We start from the raw sequence: 27,854 nt of genomic DNA, 5'->3' as shown, positions 1-27,854 counted from the left end.
TTCGTGGAGGAACTTTGAACTGACAGGAGGAACAATTCGGTATCAGAGAAAATGGGGACCAGGTTCGCAGCTTGTAAGTAGGATAAATGTTTGTTTTCTTAAACGATGAAGAATCGTTGATTTTCACGCGATTGTACATGTTTTAGATTCGTTGAAGTTGACCAGTCTTCATGATTATTACCAAAAACTCCTTCATGGCAATCAACCAGTACCTTCTGGCCTGGACATGGCGAACACAGTGAAGTTCTTCTCTCAGACATTGCTCTGTAAGAATTGTTCTTCGATTCTCCTTAATTCTTGATACAATTATTTATAGTATCGTTAATTTTTTTAGCACTCTTGAAGGAAGTCCGCGAAGCTCCTCTGGAGATGATCAAAGCGCAAAAGTTCGACGCGGAACGGATGGCTCTGTATCCTAATTTGGACTACAAGCAACTGTACAACGCGTTGACTCAGCTGGTGGACGTGGTTCCGTCTATTCACATTGGCCTACAAGGTCAGTAATTTAAAAAAAAAATTTTATTACTGTGATCAGAATGGTAGAGTCATTAACATTGGAAATGGGAATCAATTCTTCTCGATGGTCGATTCTCTGGATCTTTTGAGATATTCAGGATCAGTTCAAAGACATCAGGACTATGCCAAGTCCTTAGAAACACTTATACATCCTCAGGAGACCTAGCAGTTCCTCAGATATCCTCCAAAGATCACCTCTAAATCATCAGATTACATTTCCATAACAAATCTTATCCACCAGAGTCTTTCCAATCCACCATTTTGAATTCCATGTTCAAATCAAAATAAAATTGTCTTCCAGCATTTGGACAAGCACTGCTCCAGTGTCTGGCCTGTCTGCTGCCGTTCCTCGATCACGATCTGATCGACAACGTTCCATATTTAACGGCCAGCGCGATCTCGGTGCTTCCGGTCGAGCTCCACCAGGATATCGTCAACTATCTCTGCTTCTACATTCTGCCATTCACGATCAGTGAGTACTCTATACATCACCATAGTCTCTTACAGTCGAGTTAAAAATTCTTTTATCTCTATATCACAGCAAGAAAGACCGAAGAAGGGGTGGAAAACGCAGCCAGTCAATCGATAGCCGCGGTGATCATGATGATCTTCCAATATTCCAGCAATCCAGGTAGCTATAAGAATCAACTACAACCATGGGCGTAGTCAGAAGGAGCAGTGGTGAGGGCACCTGCCCTTCCCTACAAAAGAAAAATTGGATTTTGTTCCACCCCCTTCATTTCCAAAGATAAAAAATTTTTACATAATATTTAATATTGCAGTATAATTTGAATCACGACCAACAGCCTCTATTAACAAAACGCATACATTTCCAACGATTTATGACTGTAAAAAGAAAATAAAATGTGTCTGGCTACGTACGGTCTTTTTCACTGTGGCAGTCGATGTGTTAATATTTTTTTAATTTAAACACGCCCATGACTACAGCTCGACGATTCGAAGGAGCAAACGAACAACGAGAGAGTGTATTTGTTTCAGCTCACCATTGCCAATTGCTGGAATGTCTGATGGCTCTAAAGCCAGGCGTGGTGAAGGATATCCTCTGCGTGGTTGCCTACGGCACGGCGCCAGCTAGAGCGTCCGCCGCGAAATTGCTCTTCTACTATTGGCCCTCCTTTAATCCGAATCTGTTCGATCGAAGGGCGGTGTTGATGAAATTTGCAAGTACGTGTCCTTTACTTTAATTTCAATTGGAATCGAATAATGCACGAATTCGTGGGGAAAAGTGAAACGAATGATGGAAGTTCCGTAATGGAATTTTAGATGACCTGACGCCATTCGTGTGCCAGAGGGACTCTTGTCCAAACGCAGGTAACGCTGAGGCTGGCAAGGTCTGCTACGATCACCGAATATCGATCACATTCGCCACGGGGACACCACCACCCCTGTATTTATGCATCGAGTGCGCCAATGAGATCCACAGGGAGCATCCGAATCAGATGTTCTGCGACATATTGCACCCTATGCAACAGGTGTCCATGATATGTGAAAACAAGGTGAGTGGGGGGAGGGGTCTATGAAAGAAACGTAATGATAGAGTGCTGTAACTTTGTTAGTATTCTGTGGTCTGTTCACTTAAGTGGTCATCATTTCCCGTTGTTTATTGTTACTGACTTAATTCGTTGGATGTGGTGTAAAATCGTGTTTGATCCAGTTTTTTATAATCACTCATTTTGTTCTAATGACAATTAGTGAGTGAGAGGATCCCAGTTGAAAATAAGTCGTCGAATGATAAAACGACTATAGACTAGTATTCATTGCTTCCTGTTGTTGTCAGTCGTGAACAACGTGCCTATAAAGAGAGACTTCTATGTACAGAGTCCTCTCGATTATTGTCTGGCTAAGACTACAGTATATCCAAATTTGAACAAAATCGGAAATGGTACACCAAAAAGTGTCCGATTTCGGGTGTAATGAACCCTTCCTTAAAATCCATGTTGTGGCCAAGACTGTTTGTAACTGTTTCTCAACTTATTTTCATTAAATGTTATGTATGTATACTGGGTTTATACCTGTTAAATAACTAACTAAATAAATAAATAAAAACAAAAGATGATCCGAAACATTCCGTATGTCAAACAAATATTCGTGTTTCTGTCCGTCAGAACTGCCGAGCGACCGACAAGCTGGCGATCAGCGTCTGCTTCTCGACAGAGTGCGCCAGCTACAACGGCAACCATCCAATCCGTTACTGCCAGCAGTGCCACAACATCCGGCACAACAATCGTCGCGGCGGCGACCACGTGTACCACATGGCGTTGCCGCATGTCTCTCAGCTGGACTCGCAGACCCAGACCTACATGGTCCAAGCAATCCTCAGGTGAGAAATCCAACGTGTAGCTAAACAATCGAAGTACTGTTGTATCGGCTGAGAGATCGTGTAATAACGCTTACCGAAGGAAACGAAGGAACACAGAGAATGGGATAACTGGTTGGATTTAAGTGTCACACCACGCGCTGTGATTTGCACGAGAATTTCATTTTGGACGCTCTGTCGCACACGGAGGGAAAAGGTTCCTTTACATATCGGCTGTATCTCGAAATCGAGATAAAAAATAAGAATTGAAAAATATAACAAAAGGAATATTTAAAAATACATTTTCCTATTGTACAGTGACTCCACGAGTTTGTTCATAAAAGACTTCTATTTCATCGAATTATTCACTAAAATGTGAATTTTCGTTCAAAATCAAAGGGAATTCATCACAGTAGAGTGATAAAAGTAATGATAACATGCGAATAGAAGTTGCATAAAAGTCTTGAGACCCAATTGTTATTTCCGAAGCATGTTAATAAATGTATGAGTCACTGTAACCTAGGATTGGATGATTTAATTTGTGCTTGAAAATGATCAGAATCGATGGGCCCAATCGGAAGGCCCACGAATTTTGTGTCTGGAATGTGTTTTAGGAGTCTCTTTCCTCCGCCGTTACGACAAGAGTTCCTTCTGCGAGAAATCTGTTTCTTGTTTTGTACATTCCGTTGGTTCTGCTCGTGTTTATCAATTCATAGATCGCGACCATGAATTAAACCCCAATTTTTTAAAAATGTTTTTTCCGTGGATCGAGATGAAGGGACGATTTTTGGTAATCGTTCGTTTCGTTATCGAAAGGATCGATCGATTACTATTCAAATGTCGCGTTCGAATCATCGACCACGGGGTGAAGATCGATACCTCGTTGTAGTCGAAAGGGACACAATGACGCGTACTAACGAATGATCGCAGGATCATTGTTGCTTTGCGTGTTTTGTTCGTGCTGGTCCATCCTGCTTGGTAAGACATCATTGTGGCCACGTTTAATTGGAGACTTTCTGAACTTCTTACACTTTTTCTTCTTTCTTTGTAGTGATATCGCTGATTCGATTGTAATCCAGTAAACGTGGTTACCAGACATGCTCGGAATATTGTCTTTGAATATTCATGAAAACGGACGAGATATCACGTGCAGGGTGTTTCATAATACTTTCATAATTTACACCAATGATAATAAATAATAATAGAAAAGATAGAATTTTAGAAATGACAAATCACTCTTGTCCGAAGAATATTGTTCACCTTTTTCAATTATGTTCGATCACTCTCCGCGTGTATCTCGATCTCGTGCCAACGCTAGAACCGCCGGACACTCGTATTAAAGTAACAAATTTCGATTGAAGTGACAAATTGGAATGAATAAAAATTCATTTCAATTCGATCTCGAAAAGATTTTCTGACACTTACTTCAAAGATAACCTCTAAATTCACTTCAGCCCTGAGTTCTTACGAAGTCTGTGATCGTCTGACAGCTCGATTATCATTTTATTTGCCAATTATCAGTTTGTAAAGGTTCACAGACACGAGTGGCCGGAGCGGTTCTAGGGTCGGGTCGGACAAGTTTTTCTCACCGATTGACCAAGTGACCGCGTAAGACACACGTGATACTGATGCAATTCACCCAGCGTAGAGAGCATAGGAAACGTGTGCGCACCTTAAAAGTTGCAATGCGCCTTGCCGAGGACACCGCGTCGTTGCACGTCCCCCTGGATACAACACACCGTCATCTGGGTATACCGTTCCACAAATAAAAACAGACCCACCGGTGTACTGGCTTCAATAGATACCTCATTCACTACCCAAGACACACTGGTATGCTGCATGTACAGGAACAACACTATTTTAACGGGATCCAACCGGAAATAACGTTTATTTATCGGTGGACTGTGAACATGTTTATCCATTTACAGCGTCCCACTGACTTGGAAAACGTAACAAAATAAAAATTCTAATGAAATTTAATAGTACAATAAACTCGCGATAATTACCCGTATTGGGGGCTCTAGAGGCAGGCAGTTCTAGGAACGGGCAATTATCGAGAGTCTATAGCATATGGCACATCTCCTCATTCGACTAATTACTGACTATAGAGGGCAACAGAGAGTGGAATACGCACGTATATTTTCAGGGGACATTCCTAAGGATATTTATCCAGCAGGCAGTTATCGCGAGTTTACTGTAGGTATTATTAAGATATTAGGACCCCTAAGTATCGTTTTAGATTGAACATTGTCCAACAGTGGTTATACCTACTTTCATGATGTTAGTTTTGATCCACTTATTTTTTTGTGACTACAGAAAGTTTTTAAAATCGTTTGATGACATTTATTCACATGTTTCTTGGTACTTCAAGTTGCATTCGGTAGTTTCGATATTGCAACCGGCATGCCACCCAGTAGTTAGAGTCCAGTGAACTAGTTATTCGAAATACTAATTGGCTATATGATCTACCGTCTGTCTTCCAAAAAATTCTATCATAATCGATGAAAATACGTCGATACAGGTGATCGCGATCTGATGTCGCGTCTGCTTTGTGGTCGAGCCAGATCGATTAGTTCACCATCATCTTCTCGAGAAACATGTTTGAGCCAGAGATCGACCTTGTCGTCATTAAATCTAATTATCAATGAATTTTTTCACGATCAAATCGTTCGATCCGTCTCCAACATCTCTGAATTCCACGTTAATTAAGGTTCAACACTGGAGGAACGCGATCGTGAAGGAATTTAAATCACCATTGAACGTGGAAGCTACGATTCTTCGACGTTTGATGTCCTCTTTAACCATCGATTCGCCTGAAATCGTTAGCAAAAGTCCTCCAACAGCATTTTTGCAGATTTTATATCACAAAACTACTAGTGTTCAGCTACCCCCACTACTATAGTGGGCGTAGCAAGGACCTAGTAGGCGTGGGGTGGACCCAGTGAGTGTGGACTGAGCCTAGTAGGCGTGGCCTGAGGCTAGGGCGGCGTGACGAATTCCCCCCCAAACGATCTAATGGGGATACCTCTTCAACGTTACACACTCTAACTATTCTCTCCAATAAATTCGTCGATCGATCAGAAACGTTCGAATCAAACACAAATGACAATCACCACAATTTCTAATGATTTCAAGCGAACAACTTACAGAGAATGTCGATCCCACCCGAGAAATCCGTTCTCCGTAAGTTTTTGTTTTTTTGGAAAACCTTGGTCACATCCGGGGGTATTGCACTCGTTCACTCGATCACGATCCAGTGCACAGGATTCCCAGGAACCGGTGGAGGGGGCGGAGCCGGAGGAGGGGGCGGAGGCGGCGGTGGGGGTGGCCTATCCGATCCATCGACGCTGGAGGAGAGGCAGCTGCTTGGACGATACGGCGTCTGGCTGCTCGTCGGGCTTTGCACACCGAACCAGGACACCTCCGTCGAAATTCTCGGGCGTTTATTGTCAATGCTATTTCATTGGTTTCATGTTACCGCCTACTCATTCGATGGTACTAAAAAAAGCCTTATGCACCTTCTCTTTTCTGTTGGTAATTTAACACTTCGCATATATATATATATATATACACTTATGATGTAGATCGTAGATGACGTAGGTAGTGATGGGCGGACGATATTTGAGATTCGGTGCCCAACCGAGTCGCTATCGCTTCGAAGATCGGTGGAGTTTCTCGTATATATCTGACATCTTTGATAGAGGATTTACCATACTTTGGGCTATAAGGGAATGAGGGTTCGTGGTTAATGGAAGAATATAGGAATGGGTCCTTTTTAACCAAGAATTTCAAAGTCTCCTCCTGTCTTCTCTCAGTTTAGAGGAACGAACTGAAATGTACAGGTGTGTTGTATCAGTACTTTAATGAGGAGTGATGGGAGGAATGATCACTGTGATACTCGAAGCGATTCTGCGTCTTGTTCGGAGCGTTACTGAGTCTTCCCAAGCCCATCACTAAACGTAGGTAGTCTCTGGCCGCGATCGTAGGCACATTCGAGTGGACCAATACAACTTTTACGACACCCTGCAGACGCGTTCGTTGCATGGCTCTTCTCTTTCCTCCTCCAGTTGCCTTGTATTCACAGTTTCTAATTAGGACGATCCTATTAGATTGTTGCATAATAAATGTCGTCTAATCGCAAACTTTGAACAATTGAACATTTTTAATCGAAATAAGATCCATCTAAATGAGAACACTTTTGCCAACGAGTTACAAGTTTTTTGCTCTCATAAAGATCTAAAGATCATAGAAACTGTGGGCAAAATGATGGTTTTTTTCCGGAAGAACGAGATAGACGCAACAAACGAACGTCTCCGTAAAATTCATGGGTAAAACATTCACTTATATTCGTGCTTTCATGTGATCGATGTGTCTCCAAGCTTAACAACTACTCTTTTCTGTTCGACACATTTCCACTAGCTTCTGTGTTGCCCCCCCCCCCGCCCCTCAATTTATTCTCTCCAAATTCTCTTGGTGTTCCTGTAAATGATATCAGTGTATATCAGTGTATTCGATGTCTCCCTCCATATTTGTGCTAAACGCTTTTCGCAGAGGTGTCAGCTCGACAGACAAAAATTTCTGTTTTTCTTTTCTTGATACTTCAATTCCATGTTTTTTTCTCCTCACTTCTCTGTCATCGTAACGTTAAAGTATGCAGGATTTTCTTCTATTTTAGATGTATTAGGTGTACCAATAAATAATCCGCTGCAGTAAAACTTCGATTAGTGTCCGGAACGATCTATTGTGTTCATCTCCACCATCGAGGAGGAATTCCTCTCCGTAAAAAGATGGAAAAATAATGTTGCTCATTCGACAAAAGACTTAAAAGTTTCCTCGTAAAAGTTTCGAAAGTTTAATCGAATGGAATTTTTTTTTTTCGTTAATAGTCTGCTAAGTTGATGCATCTACGAACTTGCGTAACACACATTTTCGGAGAAAAAAACCGTTGCCTTCTACGTGTGCATGCCACACACACATACACACAAACACGAATACCAACGAAATTTATTATGCATACGATCGCGTATCGATCTAACCGGTAGCTACTTGAGAAGCTCTTATGTCAAGGGACAAGAGAGTGCGTCTGCGTCGCGGCTGATCGAGCCTCCTCTTAGTCATCGATGCATAGAATTCTATCCGCAAAAATCTTCATCAGAACTTCGTTAACCTTTGCGTGGGCAACTAAAATATTCACCCCTATTCTGACTGATTAGATAAACTTAGATAATTTTATATCCATACTTTTTCCGAAACTCTTAATTTTCCCTTCCTATAATATACCAAATGCTGTTTTAGATAAGAACATAAAGAATTGTGAAAGAAAATTTAAAACTGGGTATTTGGGTACCCAGTTGCCTACACAAGGGTTAACCAATAAAAATGATACATTTTATTGAAGGTGATCGATGTGAAAAATCACGAAGTTTCCATGCATCGAAGTAGTAGTAGAGAAAAAAACCGCGAGAAATTCTGGAATTCGAACGAAATCGAAGATTCTTCGTACCCGATCCGAGACTTTCTCGCAACGCCACCGAACGTGACACGCAGCAACACACAGATTCAATCAGCTTCCACATTATTAACGTGTGCTCTCTGTTGTTGTTCGATGTGTCGTCCCAGACTATACTGTAACGGACGAAAAAGTTACCATTTCTTAGAAATGTTTTATTTTTATTATTTTCCGACATCAACTTCGAACTTTATTATGTGCTCAATATATACGGGATGACTTCAACCACCTAGTACCAACACTGGGACCTTGAAATGACCTTGAATTCAGAAAACATATCAACATGTGATAAATTAACTATCCTGCTGTTAAGACAGTTCTTGTGTTCAGTCTTCAGTTTTTTAGTCCTAATTGTATTCAAAATCATTTTAAGGTCTTAGTGTACAAGGTGGTTCAACTCGTCTTGACATGAGCTATAATACCATGGAGTCAAAAATATGTAATGCCATTTAAACAAATGGAGGTCATATAGCCGATAAAAAAGTGATCAATTTTGTTTGAAATACTTTTTCGTCAGATCACTGGAAGTGCTTGAAAAATGGTGATAAGTGTTATATGGGACACCCTCTATACAATAATTCCAATAGAGAATTAAAAGACGTTAAAAAATAATAAAAATATAGAGAATCAGAAAAAAATGGTAACTTTTTTGTCCGTTATTGTATCTCGCTTCTGTACCGTCTGTGTCATGAAATAAGTCCCAATTGAAAACCGCGTGTTCGTGGAAAGGCACGACGATCTCGAGTTCTAAGTTATTCCGTGGAATCCGTGAATTAATAGAGTCTTTCCATCAGAAGATTTCATCGAGAACGATGGCTACATTCGCCTCGAATTTCACAGGCCAAGCGGAGAGCGCTCTGGAGAAACTGAAAACCGAGTACGTGTGCAGTTGGCTGGCGGAGGTGATGAAGACTCACTACGATATCTTCATTTCTTGTCTTCTGCCGCATCCAGCGGACTATGTTCGTGTTGGGGGACACTGGTACGTTCCATTAATGAGATATTCTTGTACAGAGTGTCATTGATTTAATGTCTTTTGCTGGCGTAAATAACACAAATATCAAATGTCTAATATAATAGAATTGGGATGAATGGAGACATATACTATATGATTATATAAGACTATATTAATTAATATCGATATCACAGATAGTCTTCGTCGACAACAGAACCTTTTCATTCAACGATCGATAAGAAAGATCGAACCCTATTTTTAACTCCATTCGGTGGCTTCGATGACTGACAAAGCAATACGTTTGAATAACAATAAATATTCCTAAACGACAGGGAGACGTTGGCCTCGAGGACGTCGCATCTGAAAGACGGCTTGAATCGACTTTTCTGCTTGGTCCCGTACGAGGTGATCACACCGGAAGTCTGGGACTACGTGATGCCACATTGGATGGAGGCGATGGTGAACGACGTGCCTGAGCACGAGCTTCACGAATTGAAAATGATCCTATGGTACCACTAAGAAATTCACACACCACCGTAAACTTTGCTCAGTCAAAGGGCTAGGTCAGGGATCCAATCAGAATAGCTCTGTCTCGAGTCAGGCAATGTTCGTTTTCGATTTTGCAGCTCTGCAAAATTGTTAAACAAAGTTGGTTTTTCTGTGAAAAAACATTTCACGTAAAGTATCACCTATGAAACAGTTGGAAAATTAATATTTTCTGACTTTGTGATGAAATAAACCCCTACAAACACTTAACAGGGTTTTGTAATATGACAGTATATAGGTTCCTAATAATATTACATGAAATATTAGGTGTGGATAGATAATGTTTTTAAAAACATAAACAATCAAAGTTACGAACTCTCAAGGTATATTATGAATATAAGTCAAAGTTATCTCGATAATGTTAAAGTTATAACAAATTCGATTGCGTTGGAAAGGTAATACTCAGAGAAAATTTGTGATTCCAGCAAAATACTGGACCGTGACATGAGCCCGTTGGGGTTCGACACGAAGAAGATGTACAATTTCGTGGCGAAACGGTTCGTCAACACCTGCGCGAAGGTGCAGGAACAGGCGTTGAACTGGTTGCAAACTTTGACCATGTTGGAGATCAGTATTCCTTTATGCCAATTGTTCTCGATGTTCAGCGAAGGTGTAGACGTAATGGGGGCCATGAACTCCACCGAATCCGGCCAGAAGCCCAGCAAAGGATCCAAGAAAGAGGACAAGGATGGGAACGCCATATGTAATTATATACATATATATACATATACCCTGATAATCAGTTGTATGCAAGTTTCAAGCAAATTGCCAACAATTAATGACATTTAATTTAAAAAATTTAAAGATTTAAAAAAATTTGTCTAAAAAACTATAGCCATATGTTTCCACATCTCACTTGGGTTTTGCAGGCAAAGCCTGCTGACATAATGGTGAAGCAAATTGACAGCAATTTAGTAGCAGGTCTTGCAATACAATCTAGGCTAACTAACCTAGGTCAATTTATAACCTAGGCTATATAGCTAGACTTGCAAGTTGACAAATTGTTGATAGCAGATCTTCCATCAAACTTGTAGCCATGTTGAGTACATAACATTATAATAGACATTGGACAAAATTTGGCTTTGCAGGTTTAGCTGACTGAGTACTTATATAGATACAATTAATGATATGTATATAAATATATCTATATGTAAATAGATAATTTATGTATATTCATATAAATAACATATGAATATACATAAATGAAATGTTTAGTTCTGTGTTTACGAATCAATCCAATGAAACTGCATATACTGAAGGGGTGAAAAATTTATTCAGTTGTAGAAAACGATTCGGGAAAATCAACGCCACTGTCGGACGATTTGGCCCCGACACCGAGACACATGGAGTTCACCACTAATGCAGAACTGAACCTGTCCTGTTGCATCCTAATGATGGATATACTGCTGAGACAGGTAGAATATGAGCTCCTGTTGCATGTTCCTAAATTTTTCCTTTCTATTTGTTAAATCTAATGTAAAGCCATATAACTTGAGAAATTTCACCCTACATTTAATACAATAAATCCTCGATAAGTGTTCGAAGACTTCTCAGCACTGACAAGAAGAGGTGCCCAGGTATAACACTGACTTTTTAATAAGGTTTAGCACAATGGCAAATCTTATAAATTATAAAGCCAATAGTATTTGTGTCAGCCACATATGGCCATTAGTTTACAAAATATTTAATGTTAAGTACCGAGCAGCCTTCGACGACTTATCCAGAATTTACTATATAACGAATGGATCTTTATGAAACGTTCGAAGATGGAGCTCCAAAACGTGGACAAACACACTGGCATCAACACGTGGGTGTGCAGGGACGCCTGCCACCTGATGAAGTCGATCGTCGCCTCGAGCTGGAACAGCTCGCACGTATGCAACTCGGACAGCGACGGTGCCGAGTGCACCTACTGCGAATCACGAGTGATCTGGCACCAGCTCTGCCTGCAGTTGGTCACCTACATGGCACCGGAAAATCCGGCTTACCCGCCTGACGTGAGTCCATTAAGCTGACCGCCACTGAAATAGCCCGTGATCGTATCGCGTTTGGAACAAACCCGTCGTTCGTCGTTTCGAATGACGCATTGCTCCCCGTGCGTTGGAAGAAGTGCGTTTGGAATAGATTCGACGTTGGCCTCTAGAGTCTTGAGCAAGACGTCGCTAACCGATTCATATATCCTTCAGTCTTCCTTTAAGGACGATCAATTCGCCAAGAATAACCGAGTTTAGGATTTCCAATTTCTATTTACTTTCTTGTGAAATGGAGTCTACGATTTCCAGAGAATCACGGAGTATAGGGTCTCCATTTTTTTTTATTTCCATTGAAACGGGATCAATATTTTCCAGAACATCGTGGAATTTAGGATTTCAAATTTCATTCATTCGCAATGAAATGGGATCTACGATTTCCAGAAAATCCTATAGATTCGAATTTTCAATTTTTTCTGTTTCCATGAAGATGAAGTCTACGATTTCCAGAAAATCGAAACATTTTAATTGGATCTGTATTTTCTAGAGAATCGTGGACGAGTCCGCGGAGGAGCATGGTCGCAAGAGTCCCGAAACCTCGCGAAAAGGTGACTCGAAGGCGGACGTCGTGATCAGTATGCCCGTACCGGAAATGCATTCTGTTGGCGGTGTTCTGGCGCACATGCCGCAGGTAAGCTACCCTTTCAATATTCGACTTCCACACTACGACTAAATGGTGATCTTTATATTATATACGTATGTCACAATAAAAGCGTGAAGTTTAGTTAATGTATACACTTACTAAGTCAATGTATGCATTTACGTACGATTTCAGTAGACGTATAAACCGAATATAAAAATGTACTATGTACTTGTAATATTATTTCTAGTAAATGTATTCATTTACTACGTAATGCATACATTTCCTACAGCACGTTAGTCAAAAGCATAACGTCGAAAGTATGTATAATTTTACAAAACATAGATATATTTGAAGAACAAAAATGAAAACTGAAAACTTAACACCTTATTTGATAATTTAGTGATCTTTTCTGAGAAAATCGGTATTTAGGTTATATTTTAATTTAAACTAGTCATTTTATCAGAAATTAATGCATTTCTGTATGTGCATACTTTTACTGAATCATAAATATAAATGTATGCATTCGCTTAGTAAAAATATAAATTTCGTACGTTCTGAATACATTTACTAACCAGATTATTAAGTGCATAAAGTTGCGTCTACACTATATAGCACAACAAGCTATAATACCAAAGTTATAAAACTTGTTAGGAGGACAGAAAGAACAAATATTATGTACCATTTCTCCTGTTATATAGCAGGTCACACGTTATCCATCAAGTGTGACGCCATTATTAATAACGAGATACGAAATATTATGCAAACTTGTTGCAGACTTGTCCAAAACGTATAATCTTGTAAGTAACCAGTTAAAAAAACATGTTGTATAACAACTTATATAAGTTATACAACAACTTGTTACATAACACTCTTGTGTTACATAGTGTAGACGCAGCTTAACATTGACCTAGGAAATGTATAGATTTACTGAATTAACGCTTTTACTGTAACATATACACGCAAAAGTATTTAACACCGCCTAAGAACACTCTCATCTATCTACCCCCCCCCCTATCTCTCTATCTATCTGTGGCAAATATTATTATAAACACTTCTCCGCAAGAAACATAACGCCAGCATGCTGTTCGTCTAAACTGTGTGTGTGTGCCCGCGCGCCTATTCTCTGTCTATCTTCTTCTCCACTGCGAAAAACCGGCGTTTATCTGACCACTGGACACGGTAGGCTAATCTATGTGGCCGGAGGTAGCTATTTTGATCGTTTATATCAGTTCTTCGAACAGATCATGACAGCCACTGTAGAGACAGTTTCGGAGCAGCTCGACCTCGCGGCCATCATGCCCACGGAGAAGGTGATGTCCGCGGTCGCGAGAGCCGTCACACTGTCCGAGACGGATGTAGGTAAGAACAAACATATTCAGAGATTTTCAACAACGAAGACTAGAATAAAAACAGATAGAATCAGATTTTCACTGGATCACTTTTTTTCATTATTTTGATTTACCGATTCACCACGATGTCACGAATAAACGTTTTATCGATCAACTCGAGCTAGTGTTCGATGTCTGACCAATCAGGGACTCATTCTACTTCGACGAATAGTCTCGAGTGTTTAAAGAAGTCTTGAACGCCTTGAAAGGTTTTGAAAGTTTTCGATAGGTACTTTGGAAGATCTAGGAACCTGTTGAAGACCTGGCAAATAAATTGAAAATTTTTTAAAAATCTTGAAAGAAGTCCTGAAACGTTGCGAAAAACTAACCAAAATGTTCGAAACTTTAAAGATTACTGACACTTCGAAGATTTTCGAAACCTGTAGAATCGTTAAAAACTCAAAATTCAAGACTTATCAAGACTTTGAGAAGTTTTAAGTATCGAATCGTGTTTGAAGTGATTGGAATTTTTCGCTACATATACATATACGCAACGATTTGAATTGCTTTAAAGCCCGTCACTAGGGTCCATGCGTTCGACGTCTGACCATGACTAGACGTATACTACTGTAGACGTTAGAGAAGATTCTACAGTGAATTCAACGGGTGTTTCTGTTTCAGCAACGGCAACAGTGAGCGTGGCCAAGCCACGATTAATAGGGGAGAACGATCAACCGCTGAATTTAAGTCCCGAGAACGAGGCTGCCGATTTTTGGCACACTTCCGTTGGAAAGTTTCGGTTCAAGATCGAAGATTTACCAGAGCAACTTCAATACATCCACAAACTATTGAAGGTACCGCAATTTAATTTGTCTTTGATAAAAAATAATATGAATGGTGTGATTTTTGAATTTTTCAAGTGATTATGAATATTATGAATTCTGTGAATTTTTTGAATGATATGAATTGTGTGAATTATGTGAATTTTGTGGATATTATAAATTTTGTGAATGGTGTGAGTGATCTGAATGATCTTGTTCTTCGTTAACAGGAAATAATGACTGTGGAGAAACCGGATATTCTCTACTACATGCTCCAGTGCCTGAACGTGATGTGCCTCTACGGAGACGCCTTCAACACCGCTGTGAAGGATCACCAAGGGTTCTTCATATGGTGCCAAGAAAATCTCCTGATCAAAAAGTACGAATTCAAACGATTCCGATCTATTAACGTAATCTTCTCGCTTACCGTTAGTTCACCTAGTTTACCTTTCAGACGTAATTGAAAAGCCTCAGGTATTTTTGTCTGGATGAACAGTAAATATCACCTCGATTGTAGTTTCTAATACCTCGCTGGTACTTATATTTCCTTCTTCTATCCGTATATAGCCTATGGGAGCTCCTGAACGCGGAGTACTCGCACATAGCTCAAGTCACTGTTCCATTGTTGCTCCATTGTGTGACTTTACCGTGTGGAACCGACACATTCTGGCGGCTGATCCAAGAAGAGTTTCACAATTCCGACTGGCGTGTCCGGTTTGTAGCCGGTAAATTTAACAGAATCGTTTTACAGAAAACGATACAGATATACAGGGTCTCAAGAAGTTAAATGTCACGAGTACCATCACTGGATTCTACACCTTTAGATTAGGGGTGGTTAAGGTAAAAAACATGGGCCTAGCCAGGGGGATGCAAGAAGGCACTTCCACCCCCTCCCTCCTAGAGGGAAAAAAGTGACTTTTGCTATATTCTAAAAGGCAAAAAAATTGAATTTTGCCCCCCTCCCCTCCAGAGGAGAAAAATAATATTATAAAATTTACCTTAGGTAATTAAGAAAGGTACTATAAGATTATATGAATTTCAAGTTCAAGGTCAATTTTGAGACACTCTTGATATCTCCACCAATCCAAAGGTGTAGAATCCAGATATGGTAGATATGACACATAATTTCCTGACACCCTATACACGATGCTCTGATCGATCGATGGATGATTTCACAGTCGAAAGAGTGACATTAATGGCGAGATTCATGGACTCGACTCCTCTGAGGAACGTGACCAGCCTCCAAGCGGCCCTGGCGAACGCCTTCTGCTACCTGATCGCCAGCATGGATGATGGGAACGTATATGTTGCACAGAGAGCCACATTGTATCTCGGTACCATCCACGACACGGCCATGAGAGTACGATCTTACGATTTATTAAATATTTCAAAGTGATATCCTCTAACCAGAAGTTGATATCCTCTAACCTTGATCTTGGATTACAGTCGTTGATCCTCTGCTTGGAGACCCAATTCGATTCGGTGATAGTGGATCGACCGATGGTGCTGCAATCGCTCTATCAGCTTCACAACAGCCTCAGCGACAGGCATATTCTGACCTGGGAATTCTTCTTGAACCGTTTCGACGCTCTGTTCCTCGAGGCTCAGATCAATCTGGAACGATCAGGGGATATATTCTATCTGCGTGGTCGGTTACCAACCTAGTTTCCATTTCCATTGATAGATTATGACGTTTGTAGATGCTTATGATTTTTGAACTGATCTCCAGATCTCAGGAACACCGATCTGAACAGCGAGATCTTTATGAAGAAGCTGCACAGGGCCCAAGAAGCCTTGTCGCAGTCGGACGGAAGCGGGACCAATTCGATAAAGACACTTAGCGCTAGTTTTGGCACTAAATGGCCCTACAAACGCACCATGTCCGCGCCTGCCTCGATGATCCCTAGGCAGGACACGAAGCAAGGTATAGGATCCACTGTGGATAAGTATAATGCGGTTCACCATGTGCCGAGATGAACAGAAAGTACTGAGCTCTTCGTTATAAGATCGTAAGATACCGAATGTTCGATCCAAACAGCGATTATAATTTAGACCACCACCAGACAGTATCCTTGCAACGTTAGAGTAACGTCAGGTTAGATCGTAGATCATCTCAGGATTGTATTAGTGTCGGGTTAATCCTCGAAGAAACCAGGTGACACGGTTTAAAGAAATTCGGAAGATCGTCACGATCCTTTCGAGGGTGCACTACGGTGCTGTCCAACGTGAGCTTCGGAAACATAGACAAGCTTTGAAACACTTAGGGAAACTTCAGGAAATTAGGAACACTTAGAGAAACTTGAGGAACTCCTTCTGTTTCCCATTCTGTGTTTCCTTCACTTCTCACTAATTAAACTATTGCAGTATAAATTTTGCAGAAACATCCAAGATTGAAAAATTACCAAAGGAGGCTAAATTGAACCTTCCAATAAAAAACAATCGTGATAGGTAATCCACAATGATTTCAATATACTGGAAATACAGCTTAAATACAAAACACCTGTCTGATCTTCTGTACAGTCCAAATGGCGGAGAATGATGGAAGCAAATAAAAAATACTATCATTATTTCAAATCAAACAAAATTTTCCCCCAAAAAAATAGTGAACTACTGATACACCTATTACCTATAAAACAAGTCTCTAGAATCCACTAGCTCACTGAAACTTTTTGCTAGCCATCCTACGAATTACCTCAAATCGATTTAAAATTACCCAAAATGAAGCTCGCTGAGGAACAGCACCGAAGTCCGCAAATTTTGTCGCTTGGCCCGAGTAGCCGCAATAGTCGTCGATAATTAGCCAATCCGCGCGCGCAATGTCGGACACCACTTCGCACCCCCCTGACCTGTACACGTGTCTTTCTGACTTGTTTCCACTACCCGTATCCGGTCAGAAAAGGAAAAGGTGTACAGCCGGCAATACTCCGCGCCAATCCTGAAGCGCAAGAGCTCCAGATTCGGACTGGGTCAGTTGCTGGGGTCCACCCCACCTAATAACAGTATACCAGGTAGAGTAGTGCGTGTGTCCGCGCTTACATTAGACGTGGCATTCCTCTGTGTTACGCGTGTATGTTTGCCCACACCCCACCCATGGGCGTAGCCAGGTTATCAGTCAGGGGGAGGAGCAAAAATATTAAGACATCGACTGCCACAGTGAAAAAGGCTGTACGTAGCCAGACACGCTTTATTTTGTTTTTTTTTTTTAAAGTCATAAATTATTGAAAATGTATGTGTTTTGTTAATAGAGGCTGTTGGTTGTGTTTCAAATTATACTGCAATATTAAATATTACGCAAAAATTTTATAACTCTGGGAAAGGAGGGGGGCAAAATCCAATTGTTTTTCTTGTAGGGTGGGGCAGAAGCTTTTTTTCCTGGCCCCGTTGGCTACGCCCATGACCCCACCCCTACGTTTTACCCTCTGTGTACGCGCGGTACGTGTTGGTTCGGACGCGGTACGTGTCAGTTCGGACGCGGTACGTGTTGCTCCGGACGCGGACGCGTGTGTTCGATGTGGGACCATCGGTAAGTCCCTTGTCTATGGGGTAACTTGGAGGATTGCTTTGGGAGTCGAGTGCTTTCTATCGCATGCAAGATGGAGAAAATTTTAAAGTAAAAATAAATCAGGTATCCGGTGAAGTTGTCGTAATGTCGCGAAAATTAATTTTTGAGGCGTCGAGACTTAAATTTTCTTAATATTGTAGAAACCTTATTTTTTCGGGTGGAAGAATTCCATTTTTTTTCATTTAATGTACAATCACTTTGCACTGATTTTATGCACCATTTATATGTGTGTTTGTTATCTTTTTAAGTACATAGTGAGAAAATAAGTTAAATGAATAGTGCATAAATTGCAATTTTGGACGTTTAGGAAGTATTCCATTTCGAATGAAGATACATTTTTTTTTGTTCTCAGAGTTTTTCAGTCTTGATCCAGTTATTGGGGTAAAATTTTGCCCATCTTTGCTACACACTGCTGCTTAAACATTTCAGGATTATACCGATGATGTTCAAGATTTAGGGCCTAGTGTTTACTAGGTTCTATTCTAGTTACTGATGTGTTAGTGATCCTAAATGTTTGAGCTTTGCTGATGATCGAGCTAAATATGCATGTTTTGAGAACGAAATGATCTTGTTCTTTTGATTGTAATTTTTGGTAACTATAAATAACAGCTGCTATGTAGATCTTATATCTATTTAAAACAGCCTATCGACTTTTCTATATTAAAAATATTTCAAATAGCAATATATAGAAATCTATGTATAAAATTTTCCCTACTGTACTAAGCTTTCATGTAAATACTGTAGATCCTTGTACAGCTACAGACAGATCAAATAGCGACACGAGTCCTTCCACAACCATTTCAAATTAAATATCTCAGAGAATGGTAGAAAAGGCCCAATGATCGTCTGATTGTCTCACAACTGTAGCAAATGCCTGTACCTTCTTCTATCTCTAAACATAAGCTACTTTAGTACTTTCAATGTATGTCTTGCTTCGACGTAACTTCGTTATTTTTATAAAATTATTTTTCTGTAATACGGTAAAAAGGGTAAGATTTTCTCACACTTCAGCTACTAATATTTCGTAGATTGAAGCTTTCGTTTGATCTAATCCACATTCAAATGCACGTGTTAATATCATTAAATATTACAGACGGCCACGTTCATTCGTTGAATATGGTCGACGAGGCCAGCGCCCTACCAGGATGCACCAACAAGATCGTGGACTTCGAAGAGGCTGATAAAGAGACGATGCACCTATTGGTGTTCCTTCTGATGCAGTTCCTTTCAAGACAGGATCAGGTAGACCGATCGTTTCTTAATTAAATCGATAAGAAAATGTTCATTCGTAGCTAATTATACACATACACAATCCACAGGCCTATCCAACCGACGAGAAATTATTATCAAAGACCCAGGGGATCGTCCTGCGTCACTTGTACCTTCTGTTGGGCTACAACCAAACCGAACGAACTTTCCATACTTCTCCTCAACGTCTAAGGTACAAATTTTTATAATTGGAAGAAAAATTCAGAGCTTCCTCCACAATATATTATCTATTATTCTTCACAGGGTTTCCCCAGTTTTCAACGTGTTCCTCGCCAATCTGCCCCAGCTACTGGACCAGAATCACGTGATGGGATGGGTGATGACCCCTCCAGTTCTAGCCATTTTACAACACTGTCCCTGTCCACCCCAGGGAGTATTAACCACGGACCATCAAGCTCCCACCTACAGCCTTTGGTACCTAGAACCGCAAAACAGACGTTCCTGGTTGATGTCTCTTCTGGTTATCCTCTATAAGGTATAATTCTCCTCTTCTGAACTGAATCTTCGTTGCTTTCCATTTTGTACATATATAAATCTATCACGTTCCTCAGTGTCAATATGGTCAACAACCGTGGTGCAACCAGCTGCAGGTGTTGATTAAAATAGTGCTGAATACCCTGGACATGCAACATCATCAGTGCAAGAGGATTCCAGCCACTGTGGTGATGGGCGGTCCGCCATCCAGATCTCGTGGTAATGTTAACTGAGAACCTTCTGGTATTCAGGGTTTCTGGTAGTATTATCTGAACATTCGGATCTACAATCAACTCTAGATTAGCTGAACATTTAACTAGTTGGAGGATTAGCTACACATTTAAACCTGCAGACTCTAGCCATGTGGCTAATCTGTAATTATTCCCAATCTAGATGTATCACAGCCATCCCTAGGCGTGGATCACGACCTAGCAGTAGGCACCATAGGAGAATTGAACACAGAAAGCCCTCCAATAAGGACACCCATGGTCTCGGTGCATCAACGCAGTCCAGGAGCTACTCACGGTCAGATGGAGACCCACTGGGAGGAGAGCACGACGAGTTGTCGTTACACCAACAAGCACTCCAGGTCATTTTACCACTGTTTTATTCCAGTGCATTTTAGATGGGACCTTAGACCCTCCCCAAGACCGGTAGAGCATTAGGCTACCCTTAGCTTGGAATGTTCCGTTGACTGACACGTTAGTGGACACTGCACTTTCATGGATTCTTTATCGGACCCCCTCCTCTCGTTGATCTTGCGGTTACTTTACCGTGAAAGATGTTGCCCTACTGATATATCGAGATAGCAAGACGATACTACTTGAAATCCAGGGGACAAAAGACCCCTAAAATGTTACGTAGAGTCGTCATCGAAGATCCTACATGGAAGAATTATCGGGTCGTCAGGCATCAGTCTCATAACAAAATTTATGAAAGTCCTGGGTACAGTATTCTCTCGTCCAAGCTTTTAGACTTTCCAAGACAACAGAGAACACGATTCAATCTATCCAGAGTATCTCACTTTCTTGAGTGTTTTGGTCATTGCTTACTAGTTCCACTTTGTGACTTCTGATTTTGTAGGGCCATCTGAGACAACGTGTCGACAGAGTACTGTACACTGTACCCTTCAATGTTGCATTCTCAAGATAAGTACGATGTTCAGAGCATCCTTAGAGTGTCTGAATAATAGAGTGTCCAGGACCCAGAAACAGTACATCACTCGTGCCTGTGCTTACACTTAGTAGCCGCTTGTTACAATTTCCGCTATTGTGAATGCTCTGCAAAGCTACTCGATCAATGCGGATGATACGGAGTCCGAGCTGGCGGCAATACCCGAGAGCCCAAAATCTGACAGCACCTTACATGGCAGTAGTGGTGGCTCGCTCGGTGAACTGGAGGAGAGCCCGGCTGCCGTCACTAGAAGCGTATCCTTGCACGGGCCCAGGACCACGACGACGCTTGACCCAGTCGGGAAATTGGACTGGAACAGTCAGCACGCTGGCAGAAGGTCAGACTTCACCAGGCCCACTTGGTTCCTGGGGAACGAGGACGACTCTCACCAGGTATTTATTTCAACGTTCTTCGACGAACCTTCTTATCCATTAGACTAAGTCAGGGGTGGCCAACGTATGGCGCATTTCATCATAAAATTTCCTCCCCTAAGCGAAGCAGATCCTACGCCTTTCCCTATTTTCCAACCCCAACCATGAACGTTAGAAGGTAGAAAAGGTGCTTGAATTGCATGGCGCATCTGAACTCGTATGTGAAAAAATTGGCGCATGGTATGTAAAAGGTTGGCCACCACTGGACTAGGTGGAGGAGGTAGAATTCAAGCTATCCCAAAATCAAACAATTTTCTGTCAACCAGCCTGCAAAGTCTGGTCCCCAGAAAAAGTGGAGCGTCCACGAGGGAGTGAAGATGATGGTAACGAGCACGTTCTTAGGCGGACAGCCAGATTTCCATAAGTACGCGCCTATGGTGAAGGCTCTGACTGAAAGAGTGCCAGAGAGGACAATGCCAGAGAAAGGGATCCTTGAGAAAACAATCACGGAGAAGCCAGCGTTGGAGAAAGCCGCCCAGGAAAGGAATATCACGGTGCAGGTGGCGTTCAACGGGGAGACTGCGTCATCAAAGCCATTACCAATGTCCACAGCTTTTGCTACCAGTACTACCACCTCGCAGGCTCAGAAGTAAGGCTTCGTTTCATCGTCGAGGTCTTCCTCAGTGTTTCCCAACCTTTTTTGAATCATGCCTTACTTAAACACCCTCAAAGATCTCTATGCCCCTCTAGCATAATAGTAAACCATGTTCTGAAAAAGTTTAACATCACTAGCTGCTTCAAATAAAAAAGGCTCATAGGTAATATTGTTGTCGATGAAGTGACAAATGTTAATGATTGTAACATGTCCCGTGTTGGGAAACACTGTCCTAGATAGAGGTGTTCAAGTACTCGTAATTTACAAGCTGAGCCGAACTCGGCTCGACCAACTGATCATTATTTGACACGAGATTCGAGCTACTCGAATAATTCGAGTACTCACACACCCATAGTCCTAGATCAATGGAAAAACGTACTTATGGACACTATTGCAGACACGAGGCGCCTAAGGAAAAGCCATCCAGTAATTCGGACTCGCCTACCTCGAAGCACCTAAGTCGCCAGAAGCGTATAGAGCAAACAGTGACGATAGCCTCACCAGTGTCCCCTGGTCAAGTGGTCACAGTTACGAGTAGCGATCAATCGAGTTCGCCAGCTGTTAGCTCGATCTCCTCTCAGATTACCAGCACCGAAAACGGTCAGCTACCCGGCTGGAACGACGTTCCTCATCCTTTGACGACACCCACGGTCGAACGTCTGCTGCCTATAGGGACGACCAGTCGGCCATCAGGTAAGGTTATCTCTTAGAACGAAATCTACGCAGCGAACTGTACGCATTCTGATGCCGATTTTTAGGTCCTAGACCAACGCAACGTGTTCTCCGTTGCGAAGACACCTACGGATCACCTGAGTCCCCCTTGTCGAAGATGGACGTGTTGACAGTCAGTGAGTATTGAAGAAAAAAAAATGTCAAGGAGAGAATCGAGGATTGACAAATTCTGGATAACAGGTTCACCAGGTTCGTCGTTCGATCAGAACAGCGAGACGTGTACCAGCGCGAGCGATATCGCGAGCCCTGGAAGCATTTCACAGCTCGAGCTACCGAAACCCGAACGATTGCTACCGGTTGGATCCCAGGGAATGTGTGACTTTGGTGGCTTGGTCAAGCACGTTCGACAGGCGCTTAATCTCCATGAAATCGATGGTAATATGTACCCCTATTTAGCGATCAAGAAGATCGTATATTACAGTAAATCATGGATGAGTGTTCGAAGGCTCCATACACTGAGTGTTCAGATATCATCCTCGCCACTGAGAAGACAGAGTTGCCAGGGATGGCTACTTTTAACCATGAACTTGGCGAATTTTTGTATTCGCATTCACCATTTAAGTCCACTGGATGATTAAGTCTACAGAGAGTCCAAGTTAAGTTACTATAGAGGTGAGTAAATGGAAAGCAATGGAAGATACCACCTGGACCCTCTGTAGACTTATCCATCCACTGGACCCAAAATGGCGGATGAACATATTCACCTCTCTAGTGCCTCTCCGAAACAAGACCCCTACATCTCTACAAAAATTCGCCAAGTTCATGGTTAATAGTAGATACCCATGGCAACTCTGCCTGCCCAACGGTGTCGATGACGTCTAAAGACTCATCGATGATTTACTGTATAGTAACAGGAACATATTCCTATGATATTGGGTGCTCTGTTTCACATTGCAGATTCGAACGATTTGGACAATAGTAATGGCCATCGAGGGAAAGATCCTGGACCTGGGCCAGTCAAGCAAGACAGTACAACGTCTGAGAATGCGGTACAGTTATCTAATTCAATGAAAATGATATGTCCCTAAATCAGGTATAAAGCTATCAATCGTCTTTCAGTCGGTGTCCTTGGCGCCATTATCAAACGAGGTACATACAAGCAGATCCACTAGTCCAAGAAGACTGACCAAGCAAGTAGCCCTGGAATCACCGTCCACGGTGATAGAGCTCCTGGACCATGACCGTAAGGCGAAGATAAGGGACCACGTTCGAATTCAACGTGACAATCCTGGAAGAGGGATCCTGACACAGGATGGACACCTGTCCAGACACGCTGAGCCCTGGTAGCTCTCAGAACACTATTAACCCCTTGCCCTATAACATCGATTCAGACTCGTGTTGACGATTTTAAAATCGATTGAACGAAGAAGAATATTATCCGATTTTTTTTAGTCAAAGTGAAATGCCACATTGCTGGCTTTAATATTTAATTTTGGGAAACTGTTTTGGGAAACTATCGACAACAATGTAATCCTGGAGCCAGCAAACGTCAAGAAAATCGTAGGGCAAGGGGTTAACAATCAGCTCAAAGATTTGGGAATCCTGGTCTGTAACAATTATACGACTTTCAGGTCCAGTAGCCAATTACAGGCCAGCTTCGACGTTACCTCCCAGCAGGCCTACCGCGCTGACTTGAGCATGAAGCAGAGCCTGTTTCGTATTGGAGACGATTGCATCTACGAGAGGTAATTAGACAGACGTTTGTTTTAAATATAAGTGTAACCCAAGGTACCCACAGGTGTTCAGAATGTGGAACACTAAAAGAGGAGTACTCTGACGAGGAGCTTGGCCTATGCATCATCAACCTGGGCACATTCATTCATCGTGAACCGTCCCTGGCTGCACCCCTCTTGCCAGAGATCCTGAGGGTTGTGACAAAGTTGGTTCTAATTGAATTGGTATATACACTTTAAATTCTGCAGAGGCTCTTAGTGATTATTGTGACTTCGACAGGGTAGCCTTAAACGCGATGTACCCCTGGCAAAGCGAGACCAACATGCACCTCCCAGGTGGCGCGATCAGCGTGGCGCATCAGTTCCTTCGTTGCGTTCTTCATCAGCTGGCACCCAACGGTGTATTCGTGCAGATGTTCCAGACCCACTTGAATGGTAGATTTCACTTGTTTAATTCTCTTCGAGAAACTATTTGACTATTGGCCTATTTATTCCCCAGAATCCACGAGAATGCAGTTCTTCAAGAGCGTCGCGCAGGCCTTGGTCGATTTCAATGAACTCAATCCCATTGCACCTCTGCAACTGTTGCTAGAGGTAAAATTCTCATTACCTTTGAATAAATCGTTATTTATGATCAGAGATTCAACAGCAAGTACTCTTGTTTCAGACCTTGAACGTGAAGAAATCGTTACCTACGGAACGTCTGCCGGTGATTCTCTACAACATAGCCTGCTACCTGGACTGTCTGCCATTGGAGGCAGGTCTAGGTCCCGGTGCAACGACCTGGAGCGGCCTGCTGGCGCAATTCGACAATCTATTTCGACGTCTGGTGCTGATGCTGTCCTCCATCGAAGACACCACGCCGTTATTAAGAATTATGATCTCTTTATTGAAGGTTCCGGGGATCCAACAATCGAAGGTCAGTTACTCACTGTGGCCAATGATCGTAAATACCGCTATTATTCATGATGGCTCCCATTACGACGAATATCGTAGTCTCTTCTGAGAGGGCACAAATGTAGATTTATATGTTGGCCCTTGTATGATAATGATAGTAATGAAGGATTTTCAATAGCGAAAAGCCATTCCAGAGATTTATATCTGGGTTTTACGAAGAGACTGAGTTTTATGATGGTGTCTCGTCCAATAGGCCAGTTTTAAAACTCATTTTGGTTCCTCGATCTAATCATCTACTCATCAAGTACGTGTTCGCAGGGCATGCTGGACCCGTTCGCCAAAATACTGAGCTACGCCATACAAAACTCCACGTTGAAATACAGTTACCTGACGGATCTGTGCTACCTTTGCCACAGAGGCTTCACACGGGACAGGGACAAACACTTTTTCGGCAGGACCATAGTGTTCGAGTTGATCCAGGCCATCAAATTCAAGATCACCATACCAGACTCGAATTTTCTCTTGCTTCTGCACTTCGTGCTTCAGGTGATAATCTTGCAAGATCCTTATCCTGCCCTGTCGATCCGACTTTTAGATTGATCCAATGTATTCCAAAATGTTGAATATTCAGGATATCGGGGGTTCTCTGCCCAACACAATCGCCCTGGAGAATATCCAGACCGATGTGTCGCCGATCTACAACACGAACGCCTCGGAGTCCTTGAAAAGCCAGTTGACAGACGTGCTGGACTTCTTGGCCGACTTCCATACCCTGAGCAAAGTGAAGGTGAGATCAATCTTGTCCACATTGAAATATTCTCTAACGTCTGTCTCATGAGTATCTTCGACTGTTCAGAGCTACAGCAAGGGGATGCAAGCAGGCTTGAACGAAGACACGCTGGGAGGGATATTAAAATGCGGCCTGGCCCAGTACGTGGCGTTGGAGATCACCCGAGGAAATAATAGAGAGAACAGGGCAGTAATTCGGTACCTACCATGGCTTAACAGCGCTCCTTCTGTACTACAACAAGGGTAAATATGTCCCTCTATCGTTGGATGATCCGAAGCTGAACGCTATGCTAAGTCTACTTAAAGCAACAATAAGAAATAACGAAGTCTGATTTTTGTTTAGAGCCCGCGAGTACGTCGACTGCATAGGACACATCAGACTGCTGTCCTGGCTCCTATTGGGCTCCCTAACGCACACAGCCATGTTCTCTGGTAATAATAACGCCCACAACCATGGACCATCGATTCCTACTGCGCAACCGATACCGCAAGAGACTTCCTGCCACGTAGCAGACCACGTGCAAGCGATATTCTCAGGGTTCCCTGAACAATCCAAGGAATCCAAAGCGTCGGTGCTACATATGTCCTCTTTGTTCCATGCCTTCATTCTTTGCCAGGCAAGTCTACGTACCGCTGTCGTTATCCTGTTGACATAAGCCCAATTTAGGGGCATCGTTTAGCCCCAGTATTTGCCTGATACTGGTTATTTCCACTGATGTTGTTTATAGCCATTGTCAGTGAGTTACTTCCGCCATAATTTGCTGTAAACTGATATATAGATGATAGTGAGATCGATGGATAATACCTCATGTAGCTACTAGTAGAGACAATGAATAATAGTCAGTATCAGGTTTCGAATTGTGGCATTAGTTCAATGTATCCCTGGATAATATATATTGGTACAATCGTCTAGTTGTGGACCATGTACCTGGAAGAGCTATCGAAGAACAATCCATCGAACAGCGAGGGTCATAATGTCACCATGAACATACTATTAGAGTTCTGGGGTAAAATAACGCCCTGTATATTGCAGCTGGTTGACTATAATAGAGTCGTAAGTTACTATTTCCTTACACGAAACGAGATTTTGATTTGGTTTGGACGTCTAGAAAATTCTATCTTCTATTGCTAACGGAAAATGTATCATTTTCACAGCTGGCCGAAATGGTGAATCTACATTTCTTAAGTCTACTGGAGGCCCTCCTCGAGTGCGGGTCCATCTTGCTCAGCAAGCTACTGCCACTTTGGAGCCCCATTCTACATTCCCATCACGTTCAGGTTCGATAATTGAACAGTTTCATTTCTCTGTGCAAAAATCACAGCCGTCGAGTGATTTTATAATAAAATTTTTACTATGTCCAGCTACCAGGTCACCTGCAGGTGCGTCTCCAGAACTGCAGGGATTTCCCGCCAAACAAGATGGCGGAGCACTTCACCTCGTCGAGACGAGAATCGAACGCGACACTTTTACGATGGTTGCACCGACTGCAGTTCAAAATGGGCCAAATAGAAATGCAGTCGTCAACGGCTACATTGCAGTTTTACTCGATTTAGGACATAATTTTCGTTTAGTCGATCAGAGTGTGTTTTTATATAGAATACCACAGAAGATGTTGAATTATTACGTAATGTTTGATACGAGTTTTAGAGCCCG

The 27,854-nt window shown here is 42.0% G+C and overlaps 1 protein-coding gene across 1 annotated transcript; it reads left to right on the top strand.

Moving 5' to 3' along the window:
- The first annotated feature begins 51 nt into the window (after nucleotides 1-51).
- Nucleotides 52-27,818, top strand: LOC107194598 (protein unc-79 homolog). Its single transcript, XM_015584240.1, has 48 exons — nucleotides 52-73; nucleotides 147-266; nucleotides 335-496; nucleotides 818-988; nucleotides 1,058-1,147; nucleotides 1,516-1,701; nucleotides 1,801-2,033; nucleotides 2,643-2,857; nucleotides 3,448-3,509; nucleotides 5,969-6,367; nucleotides 9,183-9,324; nucleotides 9,630-9,806; nucleotides 10,269-10,547; nucleotides 11,117-11,258; nucleotides 11,610-11,840; nucleotides 12,361-12,504; nucleotides 13,698-13,815; nucleotides 14,466-14,638; nucleotides 14,836-14,984; nucleotides 15,173-15,330; nucleotides 15,784-15,965; nucleotides 16,052-16,253; nucleotides 16,335-16,529; nucleotides 17,500-17,613; nucleotides 19,261-19,409; nucleotides 19,487-19,608; nucleotides 19,680-19,911; nucleotides 19,988-20,129; nucleotides 20,304-20,499; nucleotides 21,199-21,475; nucleotides 21,781-22,103; nucleotides 22,507-22,802; nucleotides 22,868-22,957; nucleotides 23,031-23,216; nucleotides 23,739-23,830; nucleotides 23,901-24,124; nucleotides 24,413-24,526; nucleotides 24,580-24,720; nucleotides 24,795-24,949; nucleotides 25,014-25,108; nucleotides 25,182-25,433; nucleotides 25,730-25,957; nucleotides 26,043-26,198; nucleotides 26,268-26,443; nucleotides 26,544-26,817; nucleotides 27,114-27,254; nucleotides 27,356-27,478; nucleotides 27,563-27,818. The coding sequence occupies exons 1-48, from the start codon at nucleotides 52-54 to the stop codon at nucleotides 27,752-27,754; spliced, it is 8,442 nt and encodes a 2,813-aa protein (XP_015439726.1). The 3' UTR covers nucleotides 27,755-27,818.
- The last annotated feature ends 36 nt before the right edge of the window (nucleotides 27,819-27,854 follow it).

Source organism: Dufourea novaeangliae, unplaced genomic scaffold (genome assembly GCF_001272555.1).
Source record: "Dufourea novaeangliae isolate 0120121106 unplaced genomic scaffold, ASM127255v1 scaffold8, whole genome shotgun sequence".
Classification (NCBI taxonomy): Eukaryota; Metazoa; Arthropoda; class Insecta; order Hymenoptera; family Halictidae; genus Dufourea; species Dufourea novaeangliae.
This window is presented reverse-complemented; position numbering and strand designations above follow the sequence as displayed.